The sequence below is a fragment of the Triticum urartu genome, chromosome 4A (assembly GCF_056163025.1).
Source record: "Triticum urartu cultivar PI428250 chromosome 4A, HENAU_Tu73, whole genome shotgun sequence".
In the NCBI taxonomy this organism is placed as follows: Eukaryota; Viridiplantae; Streptophyta; class Magnoliopsida; order Poales; family Poaceae; genus Triticum; species Triticum urartu.
Window position 1 is genome coordinate 592397982 of NC_141876.1, and position 17157 is coordinate 592415138.

At 43.9% G+C, this 17157-nt stretch overlaps 2 protein-coding genes across 2 annotated transcripts; both read right to left on the minus strand.

Annotated features, from left to right (window-relative positions):
* Positions 1–13142: 13142 nt before the first annotated feature.
* Positions 13143–13514, minus strand: LOC147976956 (uncharacterized). The gene has a single exon (XM_087521041.1). The coding sequence runs from the start codon at positions 13512–13514 to the stop codon at positions 13143–13145; it is 372 nt and encodes a 123-aa protein (XP_087377167.1).
* Positions 13515–14226: 712 nt separating this feature from the next.
* On the minus strand, positions 14227–15784 carry LOC147976957 (uncharacterized). Its single transcript, XM_087519877.1, has 2 exons — positions 14620–15784; positions 14227–14540 (listed from the first exon to the last, which is right to left on the minus strand). Exons 1-2 carry the CDS (start codon positions 15711–15713, stop codon positions 14492–14494), a joined length of 1143 nt encoding a protein of 380 aa, XP_087376003.1. The 5' UTR covers positions 15714–15784; the 3' UTR covers positions 14227–14491.
* Positions 15785–17157: the final 1373 nt, after the last annotated feature.

The following is a 17157-nucleotide window of genomic DNA, read 5'->3' on the forward strand; positions in this document are numbered from 1 at the left end:
AACCTAAGACACTTGATCTTTTTCTCTAGGATTTTCAAGTTTAGCTTTATAGATTTTAATATAGTCTAAAGCTTCATCTTTAGTTTGCAACAAATAAACATAGCAAAATCTAGTCGCATCGTCAATCAATGTCATGCAATATCCTTTTCCACCTTTTGTCAACACACCATTCATTTCACATAGATCAAAATGTATGAGTTCTAGAGGTGCCAAGTTTCTCTCCTTGACATCCGTGTGAGGCTTTCGAGGTTGCTTCGATTGCACACAACTATGGCACTTAGAACCTTTGGAAACAATATAGTTCAGAATTAAACTCATACTGGATAGCCGAGACATTAAACTAAAATTAACGTGACATAAACGAGAGTGCTAAACACATGCATCATCATTAATGTTAGCGCAAATTTGGTTTAATGACTAATTACAAAAATCTGAAAGGGGAAAGAGGAACAAGCCTCCGCATCCATAGCCTTTGCCTATAGATTTTTCAAATCTCGACACGATTACTTTATTTGATTCTAAAACTACCTTAAACCTTTGTAGACATAGAAGGGAGACACTAACTAGATTCTTGTTCACAATAGGGACATGCTACACGTTCCTTAGCTGCATGATCTTCCCTGAAGTAAACTTTAGATCCACCGTGCCAATGCCACGAATAGAAGCATGTGACCCATTCCCATTAGGACGGAAGAATCCCTTGCGATGTGATCAGAATTGAACAAAGAGATGTTAGCACACCCGTGAACGTTAGCACCCTTATCAATCCACAACGAAGATGATTGAAATACTGAAAGAACAATAGGGAAATTACAATACCCATCAGTATTGCTAGTGTTCACCATGTTGACAGTCTAGGAGCTCGTTTTCCCTCTGCAGTCTGCACGTTCTGGGCATTCCTTGGAAAAGTGTCCGGGCTTCCCACATGCTTATAGCACTCTAGCTCAACCTTGTTAAACTTCTTATTTTGGAAGGTGGTAGACTTGGTAGGATTGTTGAAAACAGGCTTGTTCTTCCCTTTGTTCTTGTTCTGTGGGTACCTCTACACCATATTGGCGGTAGGCTGAACCCCGCCTCCTTTCTCAGTGGTATCTTTGGCCTGAGCTTTCTCTTCAACATCAAGAGAGGCAGTTAGACTTTCAAATGATACCTCTTGTCTCTTATGCTTCAGAGTTGTGGCATAATTCCTTCATGAAGGAGGCAACTTTGCAATCATGCACCATCCACGAATTGTCGGGAAGAACACACTTAAGGAGTTCTAGTTCCTTCATAATGCACTGTATCTCATGAGCTTGTTCAATCACAGAACGATTATTCACCATCTTGTAGTCGCGGAAGCTCTCCATGATGAATAGTTGTATGTCTGTATCTGTTGCACCAAATTTAGCATTCCGTGCATCCCATAATGTCTTTCCATCTTGTACGTGCATGTACACATCACACAGACAATCGACATGAACACTCAAAATGCATCCCACAAATATAGTATTGGCTTCCTAGGGCTTTCTCCGATCTTCCTCAGAAATTCCCTCTGGTGCACCAACACTAACGTGAAAAACTCTCTGAGCAGGAAGTCGGACCATGGACTTCACCCGCCACCTCTTAAAGTGCACATTCGTAAACTTATCCGACCTCAATGCATCAACTAATCCAGTCATAGTTAACTCAGGAAATTGCCTATAATTAGGTTTTTGGATTGTTGGAATATTAGGAAAATTCAAGATTAAGTACACTAAATAATTCATGACTATGACTTTAACTAGCATGCAATGATGTAGCATGCTAGGTGAACAGGAAAACATTCACAGCAACATTGCACATGAAACAACAACTATAGATAGAGACATGAACAGATCAGGATGGACATACTATTCGTTAGCTGCTACAGGACTACAGGAGTGACAATGTTGTTGATGATGTTAGCAACAATCTGTTGTTGACGGCGATGAAGACGATGATATGAGTAGCACCGCCCGACTTGGACGGAAGACGACTCATGATGACAAATTTGAGTAGTCGCGCAGAGCGCTTCTCAAAAACCTAAGTCGTCCTCTCCCGGTGCAGGATCGCAAAGAAGAATGATTCCGGAGACCTGCTCCCCCGCACACCGATGCACGCCAGTGTTCGAGATAGAGTAGACTACAGTGGTGGCGCAAGTTGTGAGATGAGGCAAAACCCTACGTATTTCAATGGCGTCTTTGGCCTAGGCCGGTAAGCACTATATATAGGAGAACCAGAGGCGGTATCGTGTCACCATCATGATCAGAAACTAATTTGGTTTCCAAGTCAAGATTACGGGACGAGGAGACAATGAACTTGTCCGTCAAGACATGAAAAAATGAAACGGCAAAAATGAAGCTGCGCTCCCCTGCAAGGCAATAGACAGGATTTACACGGACCATTCATGCGCATGTCGCACGTACGCGTCGTCCTGAGCCTGGCCTTCTCTTTCTCTCCTTCACACCTCACTAAGTGTGATGTAGATAACCCACTATATAAACAGGTTTCACACCTCGTCAACTTCTGGGGTGGGACTAAACTTTAGAACCACCACTTGGTATTTTATACATGGGCTTTGAGATTTCAGAAATTGCTAATGGGCCGAGTCCATTTATTTCTAACACCTGGTGCAGCCAGACAATTAATATGGTCTCTGGTGCTGCCATGGACTAGAGCAAAACATTGGATTGTTTTTTTAGAAACAAACGTTGGATTTAAGGATCTTAGAAACTTGTCCATCTATTTCCTGTTCTTTAGAGAGAACTAGATTGTCTATCTGGTCTATCCTACCTCAGTGCATTACCTCAAGAACAAAGTATTCTGGAATATCATGGAAATCGTTCGGCTTATCAGTAAAATAAAATAATGTTTATCACACGTTTAGAACACTAAGCAAACATAGCCATGAATACATGATAGTTTGTGATTAGAAACAACAGGTTTATTGAGGAGTGCAGATCTTGACCTGGGCAATCCAATACCTGTATCAAACCGGCGGCTTTCATAGGATTTAACCATATGAAGCAGCCAAGCTATCCTAAATGAAGAAAAAAACAATTCAGGTAAGCAGCAAAACAAACAGTGTCAAAAGTGTCATTACACAAAAGCATGATCCCTTGAAAGATTTATAACTTATAACACAAAATCTTTATATGTTTTGACCTTGCAGTGTAAAGAAATGAAAAACAGCCTAACATAAGCTATTAAAAAGGAATTTAAACATCTAGCCACCTGAAAAGCATACCGCAGACATGGCAAAAGTCAATATATAACTTACTACTAATTCAAGATTTACTTTCACACTTCAGCTATATGTAGGTCGCCTGAATTTTCAATTTTGGCCAGTCAATTTCTTGCCCGTTTTCTTGCTCTAAGATTCATGCTATGTTCTTTTCCTGTGCTATTCTATGAGCTGGTTTGGGCTACTTGTTTGACTTGCCACATATTTGGGTCAGTTGAGTTGCTATTGGGCTGAAGCTCACTAAATTTTACCTTGTTACATGTAATCCAATTTTGCGGCCTTATATAAAGGAATAGAGGAAGTATGTTTTGTATAAACAAATCTACTAAAAAAGGAAAAACTCCCAGCTATGACAAGCGGCACACATATAGTGCGTTACTTGTTGCAATCTGGGAGGGTGATACTGACTTTTGTAAGAGGTACTCCTTAATTAATGATTTCACTATATTAGGAAGAGCTCCTCCTCCGTGCTTATAGTGCGTGTTAGGGTAGCTCGCACCCAAGCACGCGCTAGATGGGCGGTGGCCCATGAGGCCACTTGACCACTAACTATTTAACCATTGACCATTGACCGCTGGCAAATTGATGGTTGATCGATAACTTTTGACGCATTTAGAAAAGTTCCCAAATTATTAGGATCACAACTTAAAAAAAGTGAGATCAAAACTTTCATGGATTTTAAAAAACACAAATTTTGAAGAAATTCATGAGTTTAAAATCTCCCTGAATTTTAAAAAATCATGAATTTCAAAATAAATTAAAACAGAAAACCAGCCAAAACATTACCCAAAAACACCAGGAACAAATATAAATATGACCAGGAGCTGCTTGAAGCTTCCTAAAACCGGTTAAGAGCTTCATAGAAACCTGCTCTAGATGGGCCGGCAAGCCAAATCGAGCGAATTAAAACTGGGGGTGTGCTGTGTACCGTACTACCTTTAATGGGTGATATAAGCTTCAAAGAAGCCCCAACAGACCGCAGTTGCGCGGTGCGCTATATTTTTTTGCAGCACCGAAATAGCGTTTAAGCGCGCTGGACCGGTGTTTTGCTTTACCAAAAGTACAAAAACACGGCGCCCAATCCGACAGCCACCTGCAGCAGTCTAGATTTTACACCGCGCGCAAGCGGACGCATCAAATAAGCAGCGCGCGATGCCGTTTCCCAGCGCGGTGAACCTACTTTGCTGCGCGCGGGATTTTAGCGCGTCCGTGGAAGTGCCCAGTTTCGATCACGTGTGTGCAATATAATTGTTTTTTCTAGCGCGCGGCTAATCTAGCGCGTCTGTTGAAGATGCTTTTAGGGGCCACTTGCGAGAGGAAAGCAACCGCTTGGCTCTGGCGTTTAACAAACGGGACGGGCCAGCGTGGGAAGAGCGCTGGCTTGCTAGTGCACATCATGTTCTGCTAGTTTTTGTTTTGTTACTTTTATTTATATTTCTGGAATGGAAAAATATGTTACATAAGTTTTAAAAAACATTCATCCTACATTAAAAAAGTGTTCATGTAGTGTGAAATAATGTTTGCGCAAGTTTTAGAAAATAATGATAACATTCAAAAATATGATTGTGATGTTTACAAAAATATTCGCCTGTTTCAAAGAATATGTCCATGACATTTAAAAAAATTGCTAATAGGAAACTGTTTGTGTAATATAGAAAAAAATGGTTCATATGATCCCAAAGACTATTCATGACATTTATAAAATGTTACGCATTTCCAAAATGTGTTAGTGAAATTTCCAAAATTACTCATCCATGTAAAAAATATTTGTGTAATTTAATTTTATATTTGTACTATTCAACAAATTTGTGACATAAAATATAACATGGCACATTAAAAAAATATCTTCATGGAATATTTGAGTTTTTAAATATAATAAAAAAACTTATTTGCATATATTTTTTAAAAACCATACAATTCAAAAAATATTGAGTGTGTTTCTGAAAAATATTGTACTTGTATTAGAAAAAATAGTCAAACATGTGTTTAAAAATGCTCATCAAGTATTTGAAAAATGTTCAGTGTGTATAGAAATAAGTTTCTTTTTTTAACATCAGTACAGACGCAAGGCGCGCATACACTCACCCCTATGAATGCACACACGCACATCCTATCCCTATGAGCACCTCCGAGAGACTGAGCTGGCATGTCATCATGAAATTTATAAAGTCACCGTATTCAGGAATAATGTAAGCACCAGGAAACTGTTTGTGTAATATAGAAAAAAATGGTTCATATGATCCCAAAGACTATTCATGACATTTATAAAATGTTACGCATTTCCAAAATGTGTTAGTGAAATTTCCAAAATTACTCATCCATGTAAAAAATATTTGTGTAATTTAATTTTATATTTGTACTATTCAACAAATTTGTGACATAAAATATAACATGGCACATTAAAAAAATATCTTCATGGAATATTTGAGTTTTTAAATATAATATAAAACTTATTTGCATATATTTTTTAAAAACCATACAATTCAAAAAATATTGAGTGTGTTTCTGTAAAATATTGTACTTGTATTAGAAAAAATAGTCAAACATGTGTTTAAAAATGCTCATCAAGTATTTGAAAAATGTTCAGTGTGTATAGAAATAAGTTTCTTTTTTTAACATCAGTACAGACGCAAGGCGCGCATACACTCACCCCTATGAATGCACACACGCACATCCTATCCCTATGAGCACCTCCGAGAGACTGAGCCGGCATGTCATCATGAAATTTATAAAGTCACCGTATTCAGGAATAAATGCAAGCACCAGGACTTGAACCCTGGTGGGCTGGGGATACCACTGTCCCTCTAACCATCCAACCACAGGTTGGTTCGTGTATCGGAAAAAGTTTCACTTGTATTTGAAAAATGTATTACTTATATTAAAAAGTAAACATGTACTTAAAAAGGGAAAAATAAAACATACAAAAACCAAAGAAAACTGATAAAAAAACACAGAAAACATGAAACAGAAAGAACCACATGGACCTCTCTATTGAACCTTCGTAAAACCGCTGAAACGGGTTGGCCCACTAAGGCGAGTGTGCGTCTTGCGTTAAATGCTAGACAGAGCTACATCTCACAATAAGCGAGACATAGCTCCCACACTATGCTAGTCATGTACCAATACGTGTAAGCCTTAAAAAACCGAATATCCAAGTCTACACTCGAGCTCATCTGATCTCAGTGAATAGTAAAATAAAAAATATTAGAAAAATTCAAAAAATGATTAGATTTTTTTTTGCATGGAAGATGTTTGAGTGTGTGATGTTTGTGCCAATTTTTGTGGGGTTTGAACCTCTGAGTAGTTCTCAGCAAAAAAGAAGACAAATTCGGTCTAAACAGTGCACAAACAGTAAACTTTCTCACATACCTCAAATTTGTTTTTTTTGCTGAGGGTTACTCAGATGTCCAAAAACTACCAAATTTGACACGAACATCACACACTTGAACATCTTCCATGCAAAAAAGTGCTGATTTTTTATTTTTCTACTATGTTTTTATTTTACTGTTCACAAGAGGGAGCAGATGAGCTCGGGAGCCATTTTAGCGCGTCCTTAAAAGACCATAAGACCTCTAAAGATTGCATATGTTCTCAAAAAATATATGTTAAACCATTTCTAAAAAATGTTAATTCATTAATAGCAGCGAGCAAACACATGATCATGTGTTTTAAGTACCACCGGCTTTAAACATCAAATTTTCTCTAAATAAACTCCTCTCTTCATCTCACTTTCCCATGCAACTTTTGTATTTCTTTTTCTATTTGTGTTTTTATTTCGATAAATTATTTGACATGTCTCGAGCCAGTAATATTCTACATTGGATTTTTTATAATGAACTTTAAACTTTATATTAAACAATATTTTTGTAGTAAATTTATGTTTCTACAAATGTCGTGGTGGACCACCAATGGTACATAACCTATCTATTTTCTAGTGATAAGCATTTTAAACATGAACTTTCAAAAACAATGTTTAATTTAGGCACATTTTTGATAAAAGGGTGGATTTTATTGACTCAAAATAAGGCATCAAGAGGATACAAACACAATGAGCACACACCGGCCTCTGTATGTTAGAATGCACACAACCAACACCAACGCATGTAGACAAATACACGTCGGCAAATAGCAAAGTCATATAAGGCCAAAGCTATGCGTAGGCAAGCAAAAAAAAATATAGCAACCAGATCCGAAATCGTTAATCTATAACAATAATCATACCCGCACCGATCATCTCATGACACCACACAGACAATGACGTTTTTCAACAATAACACCATCAAGAAGGGAGCAACGATCAAGCGCTGCCATTACTGGATCCAACCACCCAAGGCCAGAATTTACGCTTTCACCTTGAAAATCAGTTCGAGCATTCCGAGCAATACCTTCAACAAGGTAACAACTTAAAAACATCATCGTTGCCAGATATACCCAACTAGGGTCAGACCATGGGTTTCACCCCGAAGCTCGATACACAGGGTCCCCCAATAGCACCACAATTGAAGTCGATCGTGTGTTGTCGTAACATTTTTTCCACGAACCCAACAACTACATGCGATAGGACCGCTGCTGCTGCACAACCATTCCTTTGTGTCAAGACTTCGTCCATAATGAATGCAATCCGCGAGGCTGACACCGCGGGACGGAGTGGTCATGAATTGCTGCCACACATAGTTGTTGACATGGTCAACCTAGCCACCGGTCGGCCCGGGAGTCGGTCTACTGTTGCTAGGGAGTCGGTCTACTGTTGCTAGGGAACCCAGACACCACTAAAGGTAGACTGGAGGTCACCAATAGCGGACGTAATTAAAGGAGGAGCCTCAGAACACCGCCAAAGCCGATGTGCCACCATCCCGGGTCTGATCTCCCATGGCGTGGTCAGAAGCCAGAAGGTGTAGCACATCATCTACAATTGGGTAGATGAGCTTTAACAAAGTGTTAGCCCCTACCCGCAAAACCCTGATAAGTGCCACACATGTGACACGAACACATGACAATTCCAAACGGTTTTCATGGCAAGTTTAGTGACGCAAGAATGAGAACTTTAGTTGTCAAGCATGGCAACTTCTTTTCGGATGGAAAGTTTTAGTATTTTTTTGGGTTTGGTTTTCTTTTCGGATGACAACTTTAGTGTAAAAAACGTAGAGCCGGAGTGCTTCATGTCTTATTGTGGGACACTTATCATTTGGGGGAAAGAGTGTTAGCCCCACCACAGGGCGATCCCGAAACTCTAGTCAGACACAACAACGTAGAGAACCAAGATACATCAGAGAGGTGAATCACAAAATGCACGGAGAGAGTGAAGGCGAGATAAAGTGAACCTGATCACACCTGGCCACCTCTTCGTACTGCCCAATTAAGGTCTTACATGGCTGCATGCATGCTGCAGCTCATGTGAAAGTAGCTGGAAGCGCATGCACGATACAGGGGCGCGTTGCGTGTTAATAAAGGGACAGAGGCCGGCGACTTACAGGGGGTTAGGGTTTAGGTTAGGTGTGGATTGATCTCCAAGCTAACTATAGGATCATATCACAACAACCTAACCTATCCTAACAGATTACAACGCACACACCACGCCCTAGCTAACAGATTACAATTACAATGTTTAACACTCCCCCTCAATCACAACTATCTAAGTTGAGATTGCGTCTAAAAACCTCCAGCTGCCGCAATGATAGTGGTTTAGTGAAACCATCCGCTACTTGATCACAAGTGGGAACAAACCGAATGTCCAGAAGCTTATTGGCAACCCTCTCACGAACAAAGTGATAATCAATCTCAATGTGCTTTGTCCTAGCATGAAAAACTTGGTTGGCAGAGAGATAGGTAGCACCAAGATTATCACACCAAAGAGACGCTGCAGATGGGTGACGAATGCCTAACTCTGTTAACAGATTCTGCACCCAAATGATCTCAGCAGTGGCATTTGCTAAGGCCTTGTACTCAGCTTCAGTACTTGATCTAGACACAGTAGCTTGCTTGCGTGCACTCCAAGAAATCAAGTTACCACCAAAAAACACTGCAAAGCCTCCAGTAGATCTCCGGTCATCAGGACAACCTGCCCAGTCTGCATCTGAAAAGGCACTAACAAGCGTAGAATTTGACTTAGCAAGTTTGAGACCATGACTCTTGGTTGCCTGAAGGTACCTCAGAATTCTTTTCACAGCTGTCCAGTGAGTACTAGTGGGAGCATGCAGGAACTGACAAACTTTGTTAACTGAGAAACAAATATCTGGCCTAGTTAAAGTTAAGTACTGCAAAGCTCCTACAACACTCCTGTACCTGGTGGAGTCCTCAGCTCCAAGCTTCGAACCATCATAAAGAGACAACTTCTCTGAGGTAGACAAAGGAGTTGGAGAAGGCTTGCAGCCTTTCATGCCCACTCGCTCAAGGATATCTTGTACATATTTTTCTTGAGACAAAACAATGCCACTAGCAACACGCTTTACCTCAATCCCAAGGAAAAAATGAAGACTGCCCAAATCCTTGAGCGCAAAATCCATGCGCAGATCCTTAAGGAGTGCATCAACTGCTCTAGTGGAGGAGCTGGTGACAATAATATCATCGACGTAAATAAGCATAAAGATAGTTATTCCATGTCGATGATAAAAGAACAGTGAAGTGTCTCCCTTGGAGGCAGAAAACCCAAGAGACTGCAACTTGGAATACAGACGATAGTACCAAGCTCGAGGTGCTTGTTTCAAGCCATAAATTGCTTTATCAAGCTTGCAGACATGTCGTGGCAAAACGGAACTTTCATGCCCAGGAGGCTGCTTCATAAACACTTCTTCTTTCAGAACACCATGCAAAAACGCGTTCTTAACATCTAGTTGTGGCATGCACCAATTTTGAGATACCGCAACTGAAAGAATTAACCTGATAGTAGCAGCTTTGACCACGGGACTAAAGGTGTCCTCATAATCGATTCCGTACCTTTGCTTGAAACCTTTGGCCACAAGACGTGCCTTATACCTGTCAATGGTGCCATCAGATTTCCGCTTGACCTTGTACACCCATTTGCAGTCAATGACATTCCTCCCCCTAACTGGAGGCACCAGGCGCCACGTGTTATTCTCAATAAGAGCAGAAAATTCTTCATCCATGGCTTGTCTCCACTTGGGATCTCCCAGAGCATCTTGCAACGTCTTCGGTTCTCCTGTGGCACAGAAAGAGCCCCCAACGAACACACCCATCATTATAAACCTTGGGTTTAGCAATACCACTTTACGACCGAGTACGGGGACAGGCGGGAGGAGGCGGAGCTGGCCGAGCGTGCTAGAGCTGAAGACGGTTGTGCGTAGATGATACAGCAGAGTCGGAAGAGGCAGACGCGGGTGCAGAAGATCCTGAATCTGCTGCCTGTAGAGAAGCAGACGGATCCGGTGTAGCAGTCAATGACAAACTGCCACTTGGCAGTTCCGGAGTGGGCGCTGGGCGGGAGGGAATCCACGCCGCACCGGTTTTCGGGCTCCCAGCCCCACCGCCGCCACGTGGGCCTCGTCCAGCCGACCCGCCGGGAGAGTGCACATCGTCCCACGCGGGAGACAGCGCGGGGGTCAGCCCGCCAGGGGACAGCGCCTCGGTGCGCCCGCCTGGTCTGCCTGGCCACCCGCCTGGCCCGCCTAGCCGCGCAGATCCCGATGCGGATTCGCCTGCCGCGTCAGAGGGCGCTGATCCCGCGGTGGATTCGCCTGGAATCGCTGCGGCAACAAATCCCGAGAGATCCTGTGGATCTTCTATGGAGCTTCCTGTTGGCTGCATAAAATCATACGAGTTTTCGCCAAAAATTTCAATATTTTCCCGCTCTGTTTCCTGCACACTTTCAGCTGGGTTATTGGCATTAGGCATAGGCATATGATCAGCAGCAAAATCAACTCCCCCTTGACCAAAGCTAGGAGACGGTAAGAGGTGAGATGGCAAGAGTAGTAACTCCTTGCGAAGTTGGGCGCCGGCGTTGGAGTGGAGTTTGGCGAAAGGGAAAACTTGCTCATCAAAGACAACGTCACGGGAAACATAGACACGGCCAGAAGCAATATCGAGGCACTTATAACCCTTGTGAAGAGTACTGTATCCTAAAAAAGCACATTGCTTGGACCAAAACTCGAGTTTGTGTTTATTGAAAGGACGCAAGTTGGGCTACACAGCACAACCAAAGATGTGGAGAATAGAATAGTTGGGTTTAGTGCCGAATAATTTTTCTAGTGGAGATTGGTTCTTGATAACTCTACTAGGTATGCGATTAATGAGATAGACTGCCGTGAGGAACGCTTCGTCCCAAAATTTGAGCGGCATGAAAGCGTGAGCAAGTAGAGAGAGACCAACTTCCACTATGTGTCTATGTTTTCACTCCGCGGAGCCGTTCTGTTGATGAGCATGTGGGCAAGAAACATGGTGTGTGATGCCAATGCGTTCAAAAAAAGAGTTCAACCGTTGGTACTCCCCACCCCAATTGGTTTGCATGGAATACTCTTGCGGTCAAAGAGACGTTCAACATGAGTTTGAAAGAGACGAAATTTCTCAAAGACATCAGATTTATTTTTGAGCAAATATATCCAGCTAAACTTGCTGAAATCATCGATAAAACTGACATAGTATTTCTGTCTTCCTATAGAGACGGGTCCAGGACCCCAAACATCTGAAAAACAAGCTCTAAAGGAGCTGTAGACTCACTAGTTGAACGAGAATACGGTAACTAATGGCTCTTGGCCATCTGACATGCATCACACACCAGGAGATGATCTTGTTTATTGGAGACAGGAAGATTGAAGTCACGGAGAATCTTTTGGACTACCGGAAGAGTGGGATGCCCTAGGCGCTTGTGCCACCGCGAGGTGGATGGCTTGACGGCAGCAAGGACTTGACGTTGAGGGGCACTTTGCCGTCCGGTCACGGGGAATAAACCCCATCTACTCTTGTTTTTCAGAATTGTTTTCCGGGTAGCCTGATCCTTAACAAGAAAGAATTCCGGGTGAAGTTCAATAAAGACATCATTATCACGCATAAGATTATAGGCAGAAAGAAGGCTTTGATCGGCACTAGGAGCATGGAGAATATTTTTCAAGTGCAAGAAACCGGAGGGAGTAGATAGTACTGAATGACCGATATGCTCTATATCCATACCTTGACCACTAGCCGTGTGGATTTGGTCGGTGCCGGTGTAGCGATCGTGGACAGCTAGCTTCTCCAGTTCGCCTATGACATGGCCCGTGGCACCAGTATCCAGATACCAGTTAGTATCCACACCATAGGAGTGGGCAGAATTAGCAGCACGAGAGTTGCCGCCCCCGCCGCCGCCACCACGCCCACCATTGCCGCGTCCACCACCACCGCCGCTGCCAGCGGGGTTGCGGACATTGTTGTTGAAGCTTTTGTCGAACCGTTTCTTGCAGCGCCACGCACCGTGGCCCTCTTCCTTGCAGATTTGGTAGCGTTCACGGTCACCGCGATCACCTCCCTGTTAACGTGGCGCACCACCTCCGCCACCATGCCCTGAGTTGTCGGAGTAGTTGCCGCCGCCATAACCACCGCGCCCGCCGCCTTGACCGCCGCATCCGCCGCCATAACCGCCCTGACCACCCTTTGCAGCTAGGTTGGCGGAGCGATGAGCGGTGTAGGCAGCGTGCTGGGCAGCGATCCGGGCCTCCGCAGACAGCAGGAGCGAAAAAAGTTCGCTGAGACCGATCGGCCGATCGGTGGCAGCGCGCGTGGAGATGGAGGTGACAAACCCGTTGTAGTCGGGCTCGTGCATGAGTCCCTCGAGGATGTGCGAGACGACGTCGTCCTCGTCCAGGGGCTTTCCTGCAGCAGCGAGTTCGTCCGCCAGTCCCATCATCTTCGTGAAGTAAGCGGAAGCAGAGAGATCACCCTTGCGGGCGTTGCCGATGGCCGAGCGGAGCTGGATCTAGCGCGCCCTGGACTGCGCGGAGAAGCTTTCTACCAGAGCTTGCCAGACGCCCGCGGCCGTGGTGTGGTTGGACACCTGCATTAGCACTTCGCGAGACAACGATGCAAGCAGAAAAGTAAGCACCTGTTGGTCTTGAGTAACCCAGATTGCATGCTCTGGATTGGGTATCTCAACGGTCTCCTTCTTCCCGTTGGTTTCCTTCTCGGTGACGATGACGGCAGCGGGTTCCTTGATCGAGCCATCAAGGTAACCCATCATCGCCGCGGCCCTGACGTGCGGGAGGACTTGAACCTTCCACACCAGGAAGTTGTCGCGCGTCAGCTTCTCGGTGATGGTGTGGCCGAGCGAAGCAAGCGAAGGCATGGCCATGGCGAGGGAGGAGGAGGAAGATGACATACCCTAGATGAGATGGAAGAACTAGGCTCTGTATACCATGTGAAAGTAGCTGGAAGCGCATGCACGATGCAAGGGCGCGTTGCATGTTAATAAAGGGCCAGAGGCCGGCGGCTTACAGGGGGTTAGGGTTTAGGTTAGGTGTGGATTGATCTCCAAGCTAACTATAGGATCATATCACAACAACCTAACCTACCCTAACAGATTACAACGCACACACCACGCCCTAGCTAACAGATTACAATTACAATGTTTAACAGCTCACACTTGTCCGTTGAAGCATGCATATGTGTCAGGCTAAGACCAATATTTGTGACTGCCAGTCTGCTACTCTAGGCTCTATGCATGGAGGTAGTATCTTATGTTTGGACTCAAAGTAGTAACTTCGATTCGTTGCAGTAAAGTCGAGAAATTTGCATGAATCCTAGTAGTAGATCTCTAGCTGAGTGCCAGCTAGAGTGGTCAATTCTTGCATTGATCATAATATGCACACATTAGCATACAGATCCGTGCATCAGTCCCTGCGGACCTAGCTAACTAGTTGTTCGGTGAGGATCCTACCAAACTACGACAAAGTCATAGCAAAAACAGAAATTGTAGAGATCCAAAAGTTACCCAGAACATGCAGGAAAGAAAGCATTTTGCATCCACGAAGCAAAAGTATTTGCAATCCGAATAGGAGTAACTGCTGCATACTATACTTGTGATGAAATGGAGCGTTAATTTCCATTATTCGAGGTACTCCCTCTGTTCCCAAATATAAGTCTTTCTAGAGATTCCAACAAGTGACTACATACGGAGCAAAATGAGTGAATCTACACTCTAAAATATGTCTACATACATCTGCATGTTGTAGTCCATTTGAAATCTAAAAAGACTTATATTTAGGAGCGGAGGGAGTACAGTGAAATGTTGAAGTGTTAATTCTCCCCTAAGATATGATGGACGGCATGTCATGATAACCACTGGGCGTCCCATCCTTTGATCTCTCCGATGTCCATACTGCAAAAAAAACACCCCCTCATTATTAGACAACTTTTGCACCTTAATTTAGTTTGGGGCCTCACTATAGCTAGCTTACCATGGAAAGGACACGTCTTGGCCGTAGTACTCATCACTCAGATGCATCCCCATGGCGTCCACCGTGTTAGCTTGCTGCGCCGCCGTGGCCCCGTCGCCTTCCACGCTCTCGAGTAGCCTGCTCCACCACGCCGACGTGGCCAGGTTCACGGTGTCGCTCCACTCGATGTCATGCCGCTCCCCGGCCGAGTGGATCGCGGCCATCTCCTCCTCGTCCAGCACCCGGTGCAACGACTGTGAGGTGTTCTCGGCAGCAACGGATGCCATGTCCTGGCTCACCATCGTTGCCGGCGGCGGAGAGGAGTAGACAGAGTAGGAGGAGGCGGGTGATGCTTGTTGGACCAACGAAGGAGGATCAAAGGGGCCAGTAGCAGTGCAGTTCTTGGCATCTTCGGCAGCAACACCACCACCAAAGCCATCGAAGGTGAGGTTGAGCCCTAGTGGCTGCGTAGGCAGCGGCAGAAACTGATCTAAGGCATCTACCATGGGAACCATGGGTGCAACTACTGGTGTGTGGTAAGGGAGAAGTGGAGGAGATGAATAATATGAGGAACCACTGTTGCTTGTTGCTGTGGTGTGTGCGAATGGGGAACTGCTGTGCAAGTAATCTGAGAAAGAACTATATGAGCTCATGCTGGGTGCACTAAAAGCCACCCTATGATCTTGCACTACCTGGACCTCTTGCTGATGCTGCAATTGTTGCACAAGTTGTTGATGTTGCTGCTGCTCCTTGGCTTCTCTCATGGATGCTCTGTGGATCTTGAGAGCGGTAACGATCTCTCGCCTCGCCTCCGCCATGTTGAGTAGCCTCTCCTGGTATGGCCTGCTCGTGTGGAGCCTCCTCCTCACCTGCTTCTTGTGTGGCTGCTGCTGCTGTAGAGATGGTGGTGTGGTTTGTGGGGCTTGTTGCTCTTCTTGGTGCGATTTGGTGCCCATGGCGATGTGATGGTGGTCTTTGGATCTCGCCGTAGATGTGGAGCTAAGATGCTTCACAAGGCTCCTAATGTAAGCCCCTGAGAGGTGTGGCTCCTCTCGCTTCGTGTTGTTGGTCTTTGAAGAGGAGCAAGTGATAGGAGCTAGCCTCTGGTTCCTCATCTCTTTGTTTCTCTCTTTCTAGATGGCGAGATATATTCTCTTTCTTGCTAAGGGGACATGGAGGGGTATGGGAAGGTAGGGGGAGGGAGATGGGGTTGATATATATAGAGTGGTACTAAGAAAAAGCATTTGCAGATTGTTAGTATGCTGGTACTAAGAAAAAGCATTTGCAGATTGTTAGTATGCCATGCCATCCCTTTGGCAATGCATGTCATGCATATGCATGGTAGCTAGGTAGGTTGGCATATAGTGTAGCTAGAGAAGGCAGCACCCACAACTGTGGGTCATCGTTTTGGTACTTGAATACATTGACTCTTACACAAGTCTAGGGAAAGTCTACCCCACATCAAAGGGATAAATGTGTAATATGTCCTGGCATTCAAGGTCAAAGAGGTATGCTAACGTTGGAGGACAATGATATTACAATATTGGTGCTTTAACATTGCCAGAACAAAAATGGTCCAGGTACATGCAAGTTTAGTATTCCCTCCGTTCCTAAATATAAGTTTTTTTAGAGATTCCACTATGGACTACATACGGAGAAAAATGAGTGAATTTACACTCTAAAATATGTCTATATACATCCGTATGTAGTTTATAGTGGAATCTCTAAAAAGACTTATATTTATGAACGGAGGGAGTAGTATAAGATTTTCTTTTGTCAAAATGGTCAGGGTATACAGCTCTTCGTGACATCTACTATAAACATAAATAATATCTTAAGTCGCTTTAATTCAGCAAAAACACAACAAAAATTCAAACATACCAACTCAATTTGCTTACATTGCCTTTTTTCTGGAAGTTGTAGTACGAGTGTTGGAACAAGGAGAAGAAAATTTACATCCAGGCATATTTTCCCGCAAAAAAAAAGAACATGCATTTATTTTTATTATTGCGGGTAGACCAGAACATGCATCTAGCATGCATGTAGTAGCTACAAACATTTGCACAAGGAGTACATGCATTAGCACGTGGACGCAAAGCAAGTCAAATACATGCCGGTCGTTTCAAATATGGCCAACTCCTTTGTTCTGCTGCAGAAAACTGACTCGGTAAAGCGATAGACCCATCAATCAATCACATGAAGATAGTACAGGTGGTCTAGGTATAGACGCGCATGATTTCTTCCACTCTTTCATGGACCCATTGACATTGACAGAGAACGCGAACGAACTTTGGCTATACAAAGATGATCAATGGTCTATATCATCGAGCCTTCAAGTGAAGTCCCTCCCATCCCTGCGTGTGCCCTCTACTTAATTGCTGATTGAATGATTGGCTATATACACGTACGGGTGGCGTTACGGGTCCTCTAGCTACTAGTGGATATCTGTACAAACTAGGGAAAAGGGCATTGTAACGTATGTATCTATCCGAAGGGCCGAAAAGAAGGTGCTAGATTGTGGATGTCCTCACGGGGAAACTTTTCATCTACTCCCTCCGT